Source organism: Bombina bombina, chromosome 1 (assembly GCF_027579735.1).
Source record: "Bombina bombina isolate aBomBom1 chromosome 1, aBomBom1.pri, whole genome shotgun sequence".
Lineage (NCBI taxonomy): Eukaryota > Metazoa > Chordata > Amphibia > Anura > Bombinatoridae > Bombina > Bombina bombina.
In genome coordinates, this window is record NC_069499.1 from 474,086,021 (window position 1) to 474,104,587 (window position 18,567).

Sequence of the window (18,567 nt, forward strand, 5' to 3'; positions counted from 1 at the left end):
CGAGGTACCTGGGCTTTTCCCATTTGGCCAGATGCGGTAACTAATTCTTCCATTGCTGCTTTTTATCTTAGTTGAGAGCTTGTGAGTGAGTGCTGGACTTTTTCTGTGTGTTTATATTAAAATATTTTTTTGTAATTTTCCCTGTTTGGGCCTTGCACCCAGGCCTGACTGGGGTTAACTGCCTGTGGCTCTGGTAACAGTGCAGCTTCCTGAGAGTGCTGGTTTGCACCCAGGGCTGTGCATGTTGCAAGGTCATAGGATGTGTACCCGGTCCGGCCTGAGAGTGCTGACCCCACCCCCGTGTTTTGTATATGTTTGGGGAACTTACATAAGCCTGTGCACCCTCCATTTTTTCACAGTTGCTTTTTTTCACAGTTGTTTGATTGTGAGCCTGCATTGTGTGGCTGGTTAGGGACCCAGGTTTATTGGAAGAAACCTTGACGAGGTACCTGGGCTTTTCCCATTTGGCCAGATGCGGTAACTAATTCTTCCATTGCTGCTTTTTATCTTAGTTGAGAGCTTGTGAGTGAGTGCTGGACTTTTTCTGTGTGTTTATATTAAAATATTTTTTTGTAATTTTCCCTGTTTGGGCCTTGCACCCAGGCCTGACTGGGGTTAACTGCCTGTGGCTCTGGTAACAGTGCAGCTTCCTGAGAGTGCTGGTTTGCACCCAGGGCTGTGCATGTTGCAGGGTCATAGGATGTGTACCCGGTCCGGCCTGAGAGTGCTGACCCCACCCCCGTGTTTTGTATATGTTTGGGGAAATTACATAAACCTGTGCACCCTCCATTTTTTCACAGTTGCTTTTTTTCACAGTTGTTTGATTGTGAGCCTGCATTGTGTGGCTGGTTAGGGACCCAGGTTTATTGGAAGAAACCTTGACGAGGTACCTGGGCTTTTCCCATTTGGCCAGATGCGGTAACTAATTCTTCCATTGCTGCTTTTTATCTTAGTTGAGAGCTTGTGAGTGAGTGCTGGACTTTTTCTGTGTGTTTATATTAAAATATTTTTTTGTAATTTTCCCTGTTTGGGCCTTGCACCCAGGCCTGACTGGGGTTAACTGCCTGTGGCTCTGGTAACAGTGCAGCTTCCTGAGAGTGCTGGTTTGCACCCAGGGCTGTGCATGTTGCAGGGTCATAGGATGTGTACCCGGTCCGGCCTGAGAGTGGTGACCCCACCCCCGTGTTTTTTATATATATATATATATATATATATATATATATATATATATATATATATATATATATATATAGATTATGGGGCATATCTATCAAGCTCCATATGGAGCTTGAAGCCCCCTGTTTCTGGCGAGCTGCTGCATAACCTGTCCGCCTGCTCTGAGGAGGCGGACAGACATCCCCGCAATTTAACCCGATTGAATACGATCGAGTTGATTGACACCCCCTGCTAGTGGACGATTGGCCGCAAATCTGCAGTACATTATATACAGACACATATAATTAAGTTCCCTCTGTCTCACACACAAAAAGTTACCTTCCCAGTACCTTATATACAGTTATATAATATTATAAAGAGGTTTCATTTGACTCATACACACAACCTCCTCCCAGTACCTTATGTAACGATATATAATATTTTATAAGTTCCAGTTGACCCACACAAACACAACCCCGTCCCCAGAACCGTACAAAAATATATATATTATAGAGGTTCCCTCTGTCTCACTCATACACAGTGCTGGTTATGTGCAGAAAAACTTCGGAGCCGTTCCCTCTGCCTTATGCACATTGCTTACTCATAAAAAAGGACCAAATGAAATACACATCTAATTATATCCTTTCCCTGTATATAAAGTAACACAGCTACACACGCACACTTTACAAAAATACAGTTACACACATCTACACACACACAATTAAATTACAGACATCTACACTCACACATCAAGCTAAACACAGTCTATGGCTGATTCACTGACCTGGTCAGTAACAGCTGATAGTGAACGGAAACTACCCAGAGAGAAAAAAACAGGATGTACTAGTTTGACTTTTCAGAAGATATGCCGTGACATCACTTGCATGGGACACGGAAACGTGAAAATCCAAAAGGAATTACAATACCCAATATGCATATAGACATAGCGCACTAGTGACTCGTAGATCACATCTGCTTGACCCTCCCCTCTGTCTCTCCAGTTTCTTAGTGAAATTGCCCTGGTAGCTGGCCAGGCCACCTAAGTTTTTTTTAATGTGTGTGCTCACTGTTCTGCTGCGCCCACCGCGAGCCGAACTAGCAGATTTAACATTTTTTTTTAAACGGCTTTTGCATTGCATATTTCAGTGCGGCCGCTCTGCTCGTGACCCTCTCCCTCACCTGACCTTACCTGTTTACATGCCTGAATGAGTGGCTGTTAGTTGCTTCACTTACTGGCGGCTCTGCTGCTGCGGTGCGCTCCCTCACAACTGTTTTTTGCTAGTTTGCTGCTCTCCACACACTGCAGCTGCGCTCATTTTTTCCGGTATCCTGGCGGCCTGATCCGGCCCTGAAGTCCAGTCTGGGACATTGAGTAGAGCGCATGGAGTTGGTTTTCCTCAGGAGGTGAGTTTACCATTTATTACCTTTGTACTTTGTGTTGTCTTCTTTATTCTCAGATTTGGGGGCCTATCTATCAAGACCGCTGCTCCATAACCTGTCCGCCTGCTCTGAGCAGTCGGACAGACATCGCCGGAATTCAACCCGATCGGGTTCATTGACACCACCCTGCTGGTGACCCATTGGCCGCGAGTCTGCAGGGGGCGGCGTTGCACCAGCAGCTCTTGTGAGCTGCTGGTGCAATGCTGAATACGGAGTGCTTGTATTTTGTTTTACAGGTAAAAGAGCTGATTACTTTGGGGCAATGCTCTGCAAAAAGCCCTTTTAAGGGCTGGTAAAAGAGCTGATTACTTGTAATTTAGTATAGGGTAGGGAATTTTATTATTTTGAGGGGCTTTTTTATTTTATTAGGGGGCTTAGATTAGGTGTAATTAGATTTATTTTTTGTAATTTAGTGTTTGTTTTTTTTGTACTATAGTTTAGTTTATTTAATTGTATTTTAGTTTAGATAATTGTAGTTAATTTATTTAATTAATTTATTGATAGTGTAGTGTTAGGTGTATTTGTAACTTAGGCTAGGATTTATTTTACAGGTAATTTTGTAATTATTTTAACTAGGTAGCTATTAAATAGTTATTAACTATTTAATAGCTATTGTACCTAGTTAAAATAAATACAAAGTTGCATGTAAAATAAATATAAATCCTAAAATAGCTACAATGTAACTATTAGTTATATTGTAGCTATATTAGGGTTTATTTTATCGGTAAGTATTTCATTTTAAATAGGATTAATTTATTTAATTTTAGTAATTTTATTTTGTTTTATTTAAATTATATTTAAGTTAGGGGGGTGTTAGGGTTAGACTTAGGTTTAGGGGTTAATAACTTTATTATATTAGCAGCGACGTTGGGGGCGGGAGATTAGGGGTTAATAATTGTAGGTAGGTCGCGGCAAGATTGGGGGGGCAGATTAGGGGTTAATAAAATGTATGATAGTGTTTGCGAGGCGGGAGTGCGGCGGTTTAGAGGTTAATACATTATTATAGTGGCGGCGATGTCCGGTCGGCAGATTAGGGGTTAATAAGTGTAGGTAGGTGGCGGGGACTTTGGGGGCGGAAGATTAGGGGTTAATAAATATAATATAGGTGTCGGCAATGTAAGGGGCAGCAGATTAGGGGTTCATAGCTATAATGTAGGTGGCGGCGGTGTCCGAAGCGGCAGATTAGGGGTTAATAATATTATGCAGGTGTCAGCGATAGCGGGGGCGGCAGATTAGAGGTTAATAAGTGTAAGGTTAGGGGTGTTTAGACTCGGGGTTCATGTTAGGGTGTTAGGTGTAGACTTAGAAAATGTTTCCCCATAGGCCTGCGTTAGGAGCTGAACGCTGCTTTTTTGCAGGTGTTAGGTTTTTTTCAAGCCAGCTCAGCCCCATTGTATCCTATGGGGAAATCGTGCACAAGCACGTTTTGCCAGCTTACCACTATCGTAAGCAACACTGGTATTACAGGTAGAAGTGGAGCTAAATTTTGCTCAACGCTCACTTTTCTGAGGCTAACGCAGCCATTCAGAAAACTTGTAATGCCAGCGTTGTTTAAAGTAAGCGCTGGAAAAAAAGGCTCGTTAGCCCCGCAAGTTTTTACCAACAAAACTTGTAATCTAGACGTAAGTTTTGTACAAGATAGTTGAGACCCTTCCCAATAAGGCAGCCTTCAACAGATTACTTTTTCTCCAATTTGGAATTTCAGAACTTTTTAATTCCTACAAAATACTTAAAGGGTGGTCTCTTCTTGAGAAACTTATTTATTTTTAACAGTTTCTTTCAACTCATTTTGATATTTTTCCTCAGCAGAGTGTCTGGTTTGTGTACCATTTCTTATCTTATTTCTATTAGGATAAGGTATTTTGTTTGAATCTTTCAGTTACAACTTTGTAATTCACTTTCTTTGCCCTATTTCATCAGGTTTGCCCCTAGCTTTGCTAATTCCTATATGGGATTTTTTGAGCTAACATATCTGGATCAATCTTTGGGGCGAGCCTGGTCTTCTGTGGCCTTTACATAGACAACTTTATTTTCATTTTTAAGGGTGATCATATATCTGCTATGTCCTTTTTAATACTAACTCTATGAGTTTATCCTTTTCAGAATGCTCATCCAGACTTATGTTGATGTTAAGAGGCTATAAGTTAAAACAGCTAAATGACATTAAAAAGGAGATTACAGACTTACAATTAGAGATGGATAAACGCATTGGTGAACCCCAATTTGAAAAGTTTGATTCTATTTTAAAGGGTATGGTAGAGGGGTAAAAGCCTGGTCATGGAGAACAAACACTCCAAATTTTTAAGGGACAGGTCTGATTATCAGACAAACTCATTCTACATTTGGAACCGCAAACAGTGTGGAGAATTTAGGCACAATCAATTCCCTGGCAACCAGAGAAAAGGCAATCGCAGAGGCCGCAGATAACATTTTCTAAAAGCGATACTGAATGCTCTTCGGATGAAGGAAATATGTCCTCTGCCCCTGCACCTTCCACCTCAGGGATATTGAAAAATAAGGTTATCCCTTCTGATGAGCCAGTAGTCAGACCTAAAGAGTTTCCCAGAGCCGAACAGGGGACACATTATCAATACAACAGGCCCCCACCCTCCCCAATATTCCACGTTCTGACATTGAACAGGTTTTTCCACAGGCCCAAGATAAGGTAGAAAGTGGGAAGCAAATACAGAATACCCAGGGGAGATACCAACTCAGAAGGAGTTGCGCCCAGACGAAATACAAATAGTAAAAAATAATGTAATTAATCTTTCTTCTGAAAGACTTTCAGTAGAGCAGTATGATATTCTGGCACTTGGTCTAGGCTTTTCCCCCATGACCAACTTTAATATATTTCAAACACTTTTAGATGTTAATCGTCTAATAAGGAATTTAACCTTACAAAAGCATTTGGAGGAATTTGTGACATAGTTTCATTACAGACCCTTGAAAATGAATCATGAATTACTTTGGGTACAGTGAACAGAGTCCAGTCTCTGAAAAGCAAGTCCAGATTTGATCCAATACAGAGCAGGGGTAGTGTGTTGGAAACTTTCCAACAGAGAATAGAAACTGATCTTGTCCAACTAGAGAATAGTGTACACCCAACCAGTAATAATGTCTCTATCAAACAGAAAAGGGCTCTGGTTGAACTACAGAATAATCATCAATTGGTTATACGCATGAACAAACGCCAATTACAAAATACAAATGATTATGTAGTTCTTGACAGAGACCCTACAAACAAGTACAGGTATGAACTTAGACAAATTTTGGATGATGGTAGAGAGCAGGGGTTCCTGGATGACCAGACTGTGGATTATCTGGATGTGAAATTTCCCAGGACCCTCTGGTTCCACCATCTTCATAAAACTCTGGTTAATGTTCAGGGAAGATTCACTCCCTATTGGAGCATCTCTCACAGTGGATTCTATCTTGCAACCGATGGTACTGTCGCTTGTCTCTAACATTAGGGACACAAAACATGTTATCAGCATGATCAAATACTTAGAATGGAGCTCTGACTACACTTGGTTCACAATGGATGCAGTGGGACTGTACTTATGCATTCCGCATGAGAAAGCTACTCAAGCAATCTCTTTTTTCCTTCATAGGTTTAGTGACTACACACAAGAATTTTAGGGCTTTGTTGTGAGGATTGTTCGCTTACTCCTTACTCACAACTTTTTCAAATTCGAGGGAGATTTCTATCTCCAGAGATGCGGCACGGCGATGGGGGCGAAGTACGCCCCATCATACGCCAACCTGTATTTAGGTTGGTGGGAGCTAGACCGCATATTTGTAGTTAGGAACCCCTTTAGTAGCAACATTAGGCTGTACAAAAGATACATTGATGATCTCCTGTTCGTGTGGACAGGAGATCACAATGACATACAGAAGTTTTTCAACTTTTTGAATTGCAATGACATGAACTTGCGTTTCACATTTGAGATGACTCCAATAGAAATTAATTTCTTGGATTTGACCCTGAAAGGGGAAAATGGAGAAAAGTATCTACAAATGTTTATCACAAGCCCATAACAGGGAATACTCTTTTGCACGGCAACAGTTGCCATCCTAAACAAATCAGATTTGCAAATGCGATGGGACAGTTCACAAGACTAAAAGGAACATTTAGAGTCCCTCGGACTTTGAAAGAGAGGCGAATGAACTCACGGTCAAACTTAGGGAGAGAAAGTATCCCAAATATGACATACTGAGAGACAGGGGCAGATTTCTCCTGTCAAACCTGTCTTCAAGACCGGAAAAGAGAGAGGCCTTTCTAGAATGTGTGAGGGATCTCTCCTCTCTAGGTGTTATCGTACCAGTACCCCAAGCAGAAAGGGGTCTAGGGTACTATACAAATCTTTTTGTGGTTCCAAAGGTCCGATTCTGGACCTAAAGTGTTTAAACAAATTTCTGGATGTTCCATTGTTCAAAATGGAAACAATCAGATCGATTCTGCCCCTAGTTCAAGAGGGGCAGTTCATTATGACAATAGACTTGAAGGATGCTTACCAATTCACAGGGACCACTTCAAGTTCCTAAGATTTGGACCAACACTTCCAGTTTGTGGCCCTTCCTTTCGGTCTGGCGACGGCCCCCTATAGTCTTCACAAAGGTTCTGAGGGTGCTACTTGCAGTGGCCAGATCCAGGGGCATTGCTGTGGCGCCCTATTTGAACAACATCCTAGTACAGGAGCCGTCGTTCAGCCTCGCAGAGGATCATTCGAGGGCTCTTCTTTTCTTGCTCCAATTTTACGGTTGGAAGATCAATTTAGGAAAGAGTTCCCTGGTTCTCAGCAACAGGGTGGAGTTCCTGGGCACGATAATAGACTCTATGTCCATGAAAATATTTTTCACAGATCAACGACGCAGGAAGATTGCATCCACCTGTCTTGCCCTTCAGTCCTCCTCAAGCCCTTCGATGGCTCAGTGTATGAAGATGATCGGGCTCATGGTCTCCAGCATAGATGTCATCCCCTTTGCCAGGTTCCATCTCAGACCTCTTCAATTGTGCATGTTGAGACAGTGGAATGGCGATTATTCAGATCTATCACAGCGGGTATCCATGGATGTTCGGACCAGGGACTCCCTCTCTTGGTGGATCCGTCCGGAGCATCTGGGGACATCCTTCTTGAGACCGTCCTGAGAGATTGTGATCGCGGATGCAAGTCTGGCAGGATGGGGAGCTCTTTGGGGTGCCAGGATGGCACAAGGAAAATGGACCCTGGAGGAGTCTCTCCTTCCGATAACTATTCTGGAACTTTGAGCGATTTACAGCTGGGGTCGTTCAGCTTCATCAGATTCCAGACCAACAACATTACCTCAGTGGCTTACATTAACCATCAGGGGGTATGAGGAGCTCCCTAGCAATGAGGGAGGTGTCTTGAATTTTGGAGTGGGTGGAGTGCCACAGCTGCTCACTTTCAGGGATCCATATCCAGGTGTGGACAACTGGGAAGTGTTTGCAGAGATTTGTCACAGATGGGGAAAGCCGGAGATAGATCTCATGTTGTCCAGACTCAATTGCAAGCTACCCCGATATGGGTCGAGATCGAGGGATCCCCAGGCAGAACTGATAGATGCCTTAGCAGTGCCTTGGGGTTTCAGCCTAGGTTACATTTTCCCACCGTTACCACTTCTACCTAGTGTAGTGGCACGCATCAAACAGGAGTGAGCTTCGGCCATCCTGATCCTGAATCCTCAGTGTGCAGCAGACGATCACATGAAGAGGACCTTTGTGTCGGATCAATGGACCTCCGCCTTGGACCTTTGCCTGGACCTCCGCCTCCCCGCATAAACCACTCCTTCAGCAACTGTGAGTACCTAAAGAGGGGTTAGTGTTAGGTTTTTTTAAGTTTTTTTTTGGTGGGTTTTGTTTTTAGATTATGGTTTGGGCTTGTCTTAAAAGAGCTGAATGCCCTTTTTAAAGCAAGAAAGAGCTGAATGCCCTTTTAAGGGCAATGCCAATATAAATGCCCTTTTCAGGGCAATGGGTAGATTAGTTTTTTTTTAGAGTTAGGTTTTTTGTTTTGGGGGGTTGGTTGGGTGGTGGGTTTGGGGGGTCTTTGTATTTGTTTACAGGGAAAAGAGCTGATTTATTTAGGTCAATGCCCTACAAAAGGCCCTTTTAAGGGCTGTTGGTCGTTTATTGTAGGCTAGGTTTGTTTGTTTTATTTTGGGGGGGCTTTTTTATTTTGATAGGGCTATTAGATTAGGTGTAATTGTTTTTATTTTGGATAATTTTGTTTGTTATATTTTGTAATTTAGTATTTTTTTATTTTTTGTAATTTAGTATTTTTTCATTTTTTGTAACTGTAGATTTAATTTTTTTAGTAGTGTTTTTTTTTAATGAGTAATTTAATTTATTTAATTGATAGTTATTTTAATTTTAGTCTAATAGTAATGTTAGTTTAATTTATAATTTAAACTTAGGTTTTTTTAATTTCACAGGTAAGTATTTATTTTAAGATAGGGATCTGGTAATTTTAATATAAAGTTAGGGGGTTGTTAGGTTTTAGGGGTTAATAGTTTAATTTAGTTTTTGGCGATGTGGGGGGCTGGCGGTTTATGGGGTTAATAGGTTTATTTAGTGGTAGTGATGTGGGAGGCCAGATGTATAGGGGTTAATAACTTTATTTAGTGGCGGCGATGTCGGGGAGCGGCGGAATAGGGGTTAATATATTTATTATAGTGTGGACAATGTTGGGGTGCGGGGGAATAGGGGTTAATAACTTTAGTATAGTGGCAACAATGACGGGGAGCAGCAGAATAGGGGTTAATAAATTTTATTAGTGGCGGCGGTGTCGGGAGTGGCAGATTAGGGGTTAAGAAGTTTAATATAGTATTTGCGATGCGGGAGAGCCTCTGGTTAGGGGTTAATAAATAGTTTATAGGTGTTAGTGTACTTTGTAACAGTTTAGTTATGAGTTTTGTGTAACAGTTTTGTTGCCTAAAACTCATAACTACTGGTCTCAGATTGTGGTACGGATCGTTTCGGTATAGGTTGGAACGCAAGTTTTTTAGCATAACCGCAAAACTCGTAATGGCAGCGCTATGGGAATCCTATGAAAAAACGTCATTTTTTTGAGTGCGGGACTGACGTTGCATTACAGACTAAAATTCTTGTGGTACATATACAAGAACGGTTGCGTTGCTGTTTTAACGCTGAAATTGCAATTTTTTCAGCGTTAAAACACGAACGCTAAACTCGTAATCTAGGTGACTGTCTTTAAGAAGTCTGAGTATCCATATTCAGATTTAATATTAATATATGTTTGATAGGAACATTCCAATGGCAGACTGAATGTCAAGTGGAGCATTAATTCAGCCATTCAAATGTCACAATACAGACCTTTGCCCAGCTCTACTACACACGTGTAAGATATTCCACTTAACCTTCACAGATTTTCTCTTATTGATGTAAATAATAGTCTGAGATATACACATTTTGCATCAGAAATAAATATAATGTAGGTTAATGTCTTTTTTTTGCAGCCTGGCGAGCAAATCCATGTCAGTCTGCCATTATCCCAGCAGGTGTCTAATGAGGGCAGAATGTCTATGTCTGAATCTGTGTCTGAGTTCTTTGATGCACAAGAAGTGCTTCTCTCAGCAAGCTCTTCAGAGAACGAGGTGAGTCTAATTGCAATTTGCAAGCATGTCATCTCTGAACATCTATTGTGTATCCACCTTAATTGCATGTTATACAAATAAGGGTATTTCCTTTCCCAAATGCCGCCTAATGACTGTTGTAGAAAATTAGTTAAAGTGCTGCTGGATTATTTCTCTTTATACAGTCAGTATGAAATCAATTGTAATGCTAATGGTGCTATAAAATATATGCGTAATTCATTTAATAGCATACATCATGCTTAGGTAAAACTATTTGCAAAGGCACAAATCTTCCTTCATATCAAATATTTAATTTAATTATCTGTAATTACCATAAGGATTTTAAACAAATATTCCACACTGGATCATCAAGTGTATGGGCATAAAAAACTTGCATTGCAGGGAGGGGACTTCTGCTTTTTGTGGTGCTGAAAGCAGAAGGCATTTATTCCTTTACAGCGAGATTACGAGTTTTGCGGTTACAGGGGTGCGGTGCTAACGAGCAGTTTCAGCTCACCGCTCACCTACGGACAACGCTGGTATTACGGAGGTTTTTCAACCCGGCGTTAGCCTCTAAAAAGTGAGCGGAGAGCAAAATTTAGCTCCACATCTCACCTCAATACCAGCGCTGCTTATGGTAGCGGTGAGCTGGCTAAACGTGCTTGTGCACGATTTCCACATAGGAATCAATGGGGCAGAATCTGCTGAAAAAAAACCTAAAACCTGCAAAAAAGCAGCATTCAGCTCCTAACGCAGCCCCATTTATTCCTATGGGGAAAGTAAATTTATGTCTACACCTAACACCCTAACATGAACCCCGAGTCAAAACAACCCTAATCGTACACTTATTAACCCCTAATCTGCCGCCCCCGACATCGCCGACACCTGCATTATATTATTTACCCCTAATCTGCCGCCCCAACGTCGCCGCCACCTACCTACACTTATTAACCCCTAATCTGCCACCCTCAACGTCGCCGCCACTATAATCAATATATTAACCCCTAAACATATGTCTAACCCTATCCCCCCCTAATTTAAATATAATTTAAAATAATCTAAATAAAATTACTACAATTAAATTAATTATTCCTATTTAAAACTAAATACTTACCTGTAAAATAAACCCTAAAATAGCTACAATATAACTAATAGTTACATTGTAGCTAGCTTAAAACTTATTTTTATTTTACAGGCAACTTTGTATTTATTTTAACTAGGTAGAATAGTTATTAAATAGTTATTAACTATTTACTAACTACCTAGATAAAATAAGTACAAATTTACCTGTAAAATAAACCCTAACCTAAATTACAATTGCACCTAACACTACACTATAATTCAAATAATTTCCTAAATTAACTACAATTAACTACAATTAAATTAAATAAACTAAAGTACAGAAAAAAACACTAAATTACAGAAAAAATAAAATAATTACAAGAATTTTAAACTAATTACACCTACTCTTATCCCGCTAATAAAATAAAAAAAAGCCCCCCAAAATAAAAAAAAGCCCTACCCTATACTAAGTTACAAATAGCCCTTAAAAGGGCCTTTTGCGGGGCATTGCCCCAAACTAATCAGCTCTTTTACCTGTAAAAAAAAATACAATACCCCCCCCAACATTACAACCAACCACCCACACACCCAACCCTACTCTAAATCCCACCCAATCCCCCCTTAATAAAACCTAACACTACCCCCTTGAAGATCACCCTACCTTGAGACGTCTTCACCCAACCGGGCAGAAGTGGTCCTCCAGAGGGACAGATGTCTTCATCCAGACGGCATCTTCTATCTTCATCCATCCGACAATCAGCCAATAGGATTGAGCTTGCATTCTATTGGCTGTTCCAATCAGTCAATAGAATGCAAGCTCAATCCTATTGGCTGATTGCATCAGCCAATAGGATTTTTCCTACCTTAATTCCGATTGGCTGATAGAATCCTATCAGCCAACCGGAATTCAAGGGATGCCATCTTGGATGATGTCATTTAAAGGAACCGTCATTCGTCGGGTAGTCGTCGGTCTGGATGGATGCTCCGCGTCGGATGTCTTCAAGATGGAGCCGCTCCTCGTCAGATGGATGAAGATAGAAGATTCCGCCTGGATGAAGACTTCTGCCCGTCTGGAGGTCCTCTTCTGCCCGAATCGGATGAAGACTTCTGCCCCTCTGGAGGACCACTTCTGCCCGGTTGGGTGAAGATGTCTCAAGGTAGGGTGATCTTCAAGGGGGTAGTATTAAGGGGGGATTGGGTGGGTTTTAGAGTAGGGTTGGGTGTGTGGGTGGTGGGTTGTAATGTTGGGGGGGTTTTGTATTTTTTTTTTTTACAGGTAAAAGAGCTGATTACTTTGGGGCAATGCCCCGCAAAAGGCCCTTTTAAGGGCTATTTGTAATTTAGTATAGGGTAGGGATTTTTTTATTTTCGGGGCTTTTTTATTTTATTAGGGGGATTAGAGTAGTTGTAATTAGTTTAAAATTCTTGTAATTTTATTTTTTTTCTGTAATTTAGTGGGGGGGGTTTTAACTTTAGTTTATTTAATTTAATTGTAGTTAATTGTAGTTAATTTAGGAAATTATTTTAATTATAGTGTAGTGTTAGGTGTAATTGTAATTTAGGTTAGGATTTATTTTACAGGTAAATTTGTCTTTATTTTAACTAGGTAGTTATTAAATAGTTATTAACTATTTAATAACTATTGTACCTAGTTAAAATAAATACAAAGTTGCTTGTAAAATAAAAATAAAACCTAAGCTAGCTACAATGTAACTATTAGTTATATTGTAGCTATCTTAAGGTTTATTTTATCTGTAAGTATTTAGTTTTAAATAGGAATAATGTATTTAATTGTAGTAATTGTATTTAGTTTTATTTAAATTATATTTAAGTTAGGGTTAGGGGTTAATACATTTAATAGAGTTGCGGCGACGTGGGCAGAAGATTAGGGGTTAATAAATGTAGGTGGTGTCGGCGATGTTAGGGGTTAATAAAATGTAACTAGTGTTTGCGAGGCGGGAGTGTGGCGGTTTAGGGGTTATTATAATTATTGAAGTGGCGGTGATGTCCGGTCGGCAGATTAGGGGTTAAAAAATTTATTTAAAGGGACACTGTACCCAAAAAATTTATTTCGTTATTCAGATTGAGCATGAAATTTTAAGCAAATTTCGAATTTACTCCTATAATCAAATTTTCTTCATTCTCTTGGTATCTTTATTTGAAATGCAAGAATGTAAGTTTAGATGCCGGCCCATTTTTGGTGAACAACCTGGGTTGTCCTTGCTGATTGGTGGATAAATTCATCCACCAATAAAAAAGTGCTGTCCAGAGTACTGAAACCAAAAAAAAAGCTTAGATGCCTTATTTTTCAAATAATGATAGCAAGAGAACGAAGAAAAATTGATAATAGGAGTAAATTAGAAAGTTGCTTAAAATTGCATGCTCTTTCTGAATTACAAAAGAAAAAATTTGGGTTCAGTGTCCCTTTAAGTGTTTGCAATGTGGGGGGGGGGCTCAGTTTAGGGGTTAATAGGTAGTTTATGGGTGTTAGTGTACTTTTTAGCACTTTAGTTAAGAGTTTTATGTTACGGCGTTAGCCCATAAAACTCTTAACTACTGACTTCTAAATGCGGTAGGAGTCTTGACAGGAGAGGGTGTACCGCTCACTTTTTCCAAGACTTGTAATACCGGCGTTAGGAAAATCCCATTGAAAAGATAGGATACGCAATTGACGTAAAGGGATTTGCGGTATGCTCGAGTCGCGGAAGAAAAGTGAGCGGGACACCTGTACCTGCCAGACTCGTAATACCAGCGTTAGGAAAAAAGCAGCGTTGGGGCCTCTCAACACTGCATTTTAAGGCTAACGCAAGACTCATAATCTAGCCGTTAATGTTTTCAAATGGTGCAAAAGGGATGTTTTGACAAACAGGTGCTTTTGAACAACCCTTACAGTTAACATCCTTTCAGATGTTAAACATTTTCAGAGACTCCTGAGCCTTCTAAAACTTCTACAGAATGGTGAAAATGTGGGTTATCCATTTTTGATATATGCAGGTTTCTATATCTTTAGTTTTATTTGTGATTATATTACCTTAATAATTTGGTATTCCTCTAGGCTATGGGGTTTTTTTCCCGGGTTTTTTTAGCTATGCATGGTTGGTTACAATGTTTAAGTTGCTAGAAACGTCTTGTTTGTGGTTTTGTTCACAGGTCAGCATGTGTAGGTCCTGTTTGGAAACCATTACATTTCTCAGGTGGACTTATTACCTTTATTTTATTTTATTTTTTACTTTTAAATGTCTACTTGTTTTTAATCTTTTAAATTTGTCTTTCTACATTCTTGCCGGTTCTAAAGGCAGCAGTAGAGTGTAATGCTCGTGGGATATTTCCCTATCAGACCAAACTTGCCCAGTAGTCTTCTTATCCTGGCATCAAGTGGAAGGATAAGGAAATATCCCAGAACAAAGTGAGTTTAAGAAATGAAGTAAGCAGTACTCACGGTAGACAGGGTAGTCCTTTATGGCAATAAGATTAAGGCAGAGAATGGTCAGAGACAGGAGGAGTTTGGCAGCAGAAAGGCAATCCATCAGTATAGCAGTTCAGGGGTAAACCAATAGAATGGTCAGGAACAGGCAGAGGTCAGCAACAAAAGGTAATCCAGCAGTTTAGCAGTTCAGGGGTAAACCAATAGAATGGTCAGACAGCCAGAGTTCAGCAATGATAAGGCAATCCAGCAATTCAAGGGTTAAACAGGCAGAGTAGTCAGACAGGCAGATTTCAATAACGATAAGGCAATCCAGCAATTCAAGTAATAAAGTACCTAGGAGCACACACAGTAACACCTATACTTGGGCAATGAATGCAGGAAAGGGGTACATACATAGGGGTGGATTCGCACCAGGGAGGGCACTCAGCTGCAATCAGGACCGGCATCAGAGTAACTTGATGTGCGGCAATGACGTCATCGCCGCTTACCAGAAGCAACTGCCGCATCCAAGGCAAAACGGAGCGGCGTGACATAGCCCCCCACTCAAGGGTTCCCTCCGGCAACCAGAGTTGGCTTTGAAGGGTAAGCAGCATGGAACTTGGAGACCAGAGATGGAGCATGCACATTTCGGTCTGTATAAGGTATTGGAGCTGCCTGCACCTGATTCTGGAATCCAGGATTTTGGCAATCTCATACTCCGGTTCGCCATGAATTAGGCGTGGAGGAGGAGGACGTCTTCATCAAGTGTACCTGTTTGTGATGTAGGGTTTGAGCAAGGAGATGTGAAAGACTGAGTGAATATGCAAGGACTTAGGCAAGGCCACTCTGTAGGCAACAGGAGAAAGTATTTTGAGGATTTTATAAGGACCAATATACCTAGGTCCTAATTTGTGACAGGGTTGATGTAAGTGGATATGTCTGGTAGAGACCCAGACACGGTCACCTGCAGAAAAGGCACGAATATTAGCTCGATGATGATCGGCAAACCTCTTGTATCTGGATATGGTTGACAGTAGCTGAGAGCGTATTCGTTGCCAATGGGTAGTGAGGTCAGTGAAGCAGTGTTCTGCAGCAGGGACTCCTGTGGATTGAGCAGAAAGAGGAAAGACACAAGGTTGATAACCAGCTGCAGCCTGGAAGGGAGAGCATCGTAGAGTAGAATGACAATGAGTTCCTTGCCAGCTCAGCTAGGGGTAACAACCCAGACCAATTAGTATGCTGAGAATTGACATATGCTCTGAGATAAGCTTCAAGATCCTGATTGGTTTTCTCCGTCTGCCCGTTAGTCTGGGGGTGATAACCAGAGGACAAAGTGGTTCTGAGCAATTTGCAAAAGCTTCTCCAGAAAGTATAAATTAATTAAGGTCCTCTGTCAGAGACAATATTTACGGGTAGACCACGTAGCCGTACCATGTATAACAGAAAAAGAGTAGACAAGTCTTGGGCTGTAGGTAACTTAGGTAAAGGTACAAAATGAGCAAGTCTGGAGAACCGATCCACCACCACCCATATGACTGTATGATGGTTAGAAGGAGGGAGGTCTACAACAAACACCATGGCTATGTGTGTCCATGGTTGTTTAGGTATGGACAATGGTTGAAAGAGGCCATGAGGTAGGGAACGAGAAATCTTATTAACAACACAAGTCTGACAAGCTTTGACATAATCCAGAGAGTCTGACTTCATGGTAGGCCACCACACGTGTTGGGAAAAGAGTGTAATGGTTTTTGACAAAACAGGATGACCTGACAGCTTGCCGTCATGAGCCCACAATAGCATGGGAGAGCGAAGGTTTGGAGGAACATAAAGGATCTCAGAAGCCACAGGGGCTTCAGAAAGTTTTCTTGACTGGGCTCGTTGCAGTCTTTGACGAAGAGAGGTGTTAAGCTGAGCAACCACACAGGAGGGAGGTATGATGTGTTCGATAGGAGCTTCAGAGAAGTCACTAGACTGAGGAAATTGACGGGAAATGGCATCAGCCTTTTTATTCTTGGTCCCAGGAAGGTAAGAGACTATAAAGTTAAAACGGAAAAAGAATAGGTCTCACCTGGCCTGTCGAGGATTGAGTCAATGAGCAGTCTGTAGGTACTTGTGGTCAGTGAGAATCTGAATGGGTTGGCAGTCCCTTCTAGCCAATGACGCCATTCAGTCAGGGTAATTCTAATGGCTAAGAGTTCACAATTACCCACATCGTAATTCCTTTCAGCAGGAGTGAACCATTTGGAGAAAAAGGCTACAGGGTGCAATTTAGAGGTTCAAGGGTCCCTTTGGGTTAAGACTGCACCATCTCCTATCTCGGAGGCATCAACCTCTAAAGTGAAGTGCAGGTCACCTTTTTCAGATGAGAGAAAGCATCCACAGCTACGGGAGGCCATTTCTTGCAGTCTATGTCCCGTTTAGTCAGCTCCATGAGTAGAGCAACGATTTGGAAGTTCTGTATAAACTTGCGCTAATAGTTGGAGAACTCCAAGAATCTCTGTAGTTCTTTTAATGAGGTGGGTTGAGGCCATTTCAGAACTGAGGTTAGCTTTTTAGGATCCATGGCAAAACCTTCCTTCGAGATGACATAGCCACAGAACTGGATCTGAACTTGATCAAACTCACATTTCTCCAGTTTGGCCACCAGAGAATGGTTTCTGAGGCAAATAAGTACCTGTTTTACATGCTCATGATGCTCCTCAAAGGTGGAGGAGAATATGAGGATGTCATCCAAATAGACGATGACTGTGTGATTAAGGAGGTCATGGAAGACATCATTGACAGCAGGGGCATTACACAGCCCAAAAGGCATTATGAGGTATTCGTAATGCCCCGATCTCGTGTTGAAGTCAGTCTTCTATTCATGTCCTGGGAAGATACGAATGAGATTGTACACCCCCACGTAGGTCCAACTTTGTAAAGTAGCAAGCATTTTGGAGCTCATCATATAGTTCAGTGATCAAAGGAATAGGATAATGATTCTTGATAGTAATGTTGTTTAGGGCTCTGTAGTCGATATAGGGTCTGAGACCCACCATCCTTTTTACAGACAAAAAGAAGCCAGCCCCGGCAGGAGAGGAGGAAGGGTGAATAAAGCCTTTAGCTAGGTTTTCTTGGATATATTCCTCCATGGCCTTGGTTTCAGCTTTGGAGAGCAGATAAGTCCTCCCTTTAGAAAGTGGGGCTCCAGGAAATAGGTACATTTTGCAGTCGTAAGGACAGTGAGGTGGCAGCACATCAGCTGCTTTCTTTTAAAAAACATCTGTAAATTCTGCATATACTGAGGGAAGATAAGAAGGGGTCTGAAGGCTGGCTATAGGGATGTAATGCAGAGGAGTAACCTTAGCCAGGTAGGAGGGAAAACAGGATTTACCCCAGGAGGCCTGGGGATTGTGTTTACGTAGCCAAGGAAGACCAAGAATAACTGGTTGAACAGGAAAATGAATGATATTGAACTGACTCCTACAGTCATGGTTAGGGGTGCTGATTCGAAATGGATTAAACCTGATCCAAGGGGAGTGTCATCCAGAGTGGTTGTTTTAAGATATTGTTTTTTTCTGAAGAAGAGGCAACCCTGCGTGAATCATGAAACGGTGATCCAGAAAATTTCCAGCTGCCCCTGAATCAATAAAGGCTTGAGCGTAGACAGAATTCTGAAGAAAGGTAAGGGTAACAGGTACCAGGATCCGAGAACAGTGTAGGGAATTAGTAGTGGCCACGCTAAGAGGTACCCCACTTTTATCCTCTAAGTGTTGGCTTTTCCCAGCAGTATATCACAGTTCTTGAGTTGGTGTGAATTAGAACCACAATAGAAACATAGTCTCAATCTCCTTCTTCTCTGTCTTTCAGATTCAGATGGCTTAAGGGAAGAGAGATCCATGGGTTCCTCT

At 41.3% G+C, this 18,567-nt stretch overlaps 1 protein-coding gene across 2 annotated transcripts in view; it reads left to right on the forward strand.

Moving 5' to 3' along the window:
* OSBPL6 (oxysterol binding protein like 6) overlaps positions 1-18,567 on the forward strand; it is a 664,468-nt gene that overhangs the window by 526,175 nt on the left and 119,726 nt on the right. For both annotated transcript variants that reach the window (XM_053698504.1, XM_053698502.1), the window contains one exon: positions 10,093-10,230. In XM_053698504.1, coding sequence (XP_053554479.1) covers positions 10,093-10,230 — 138 coding nt within the window. The remainder of the gene's footprint in view (positions 1-10,092; positions 10,231-18,567) is intronic.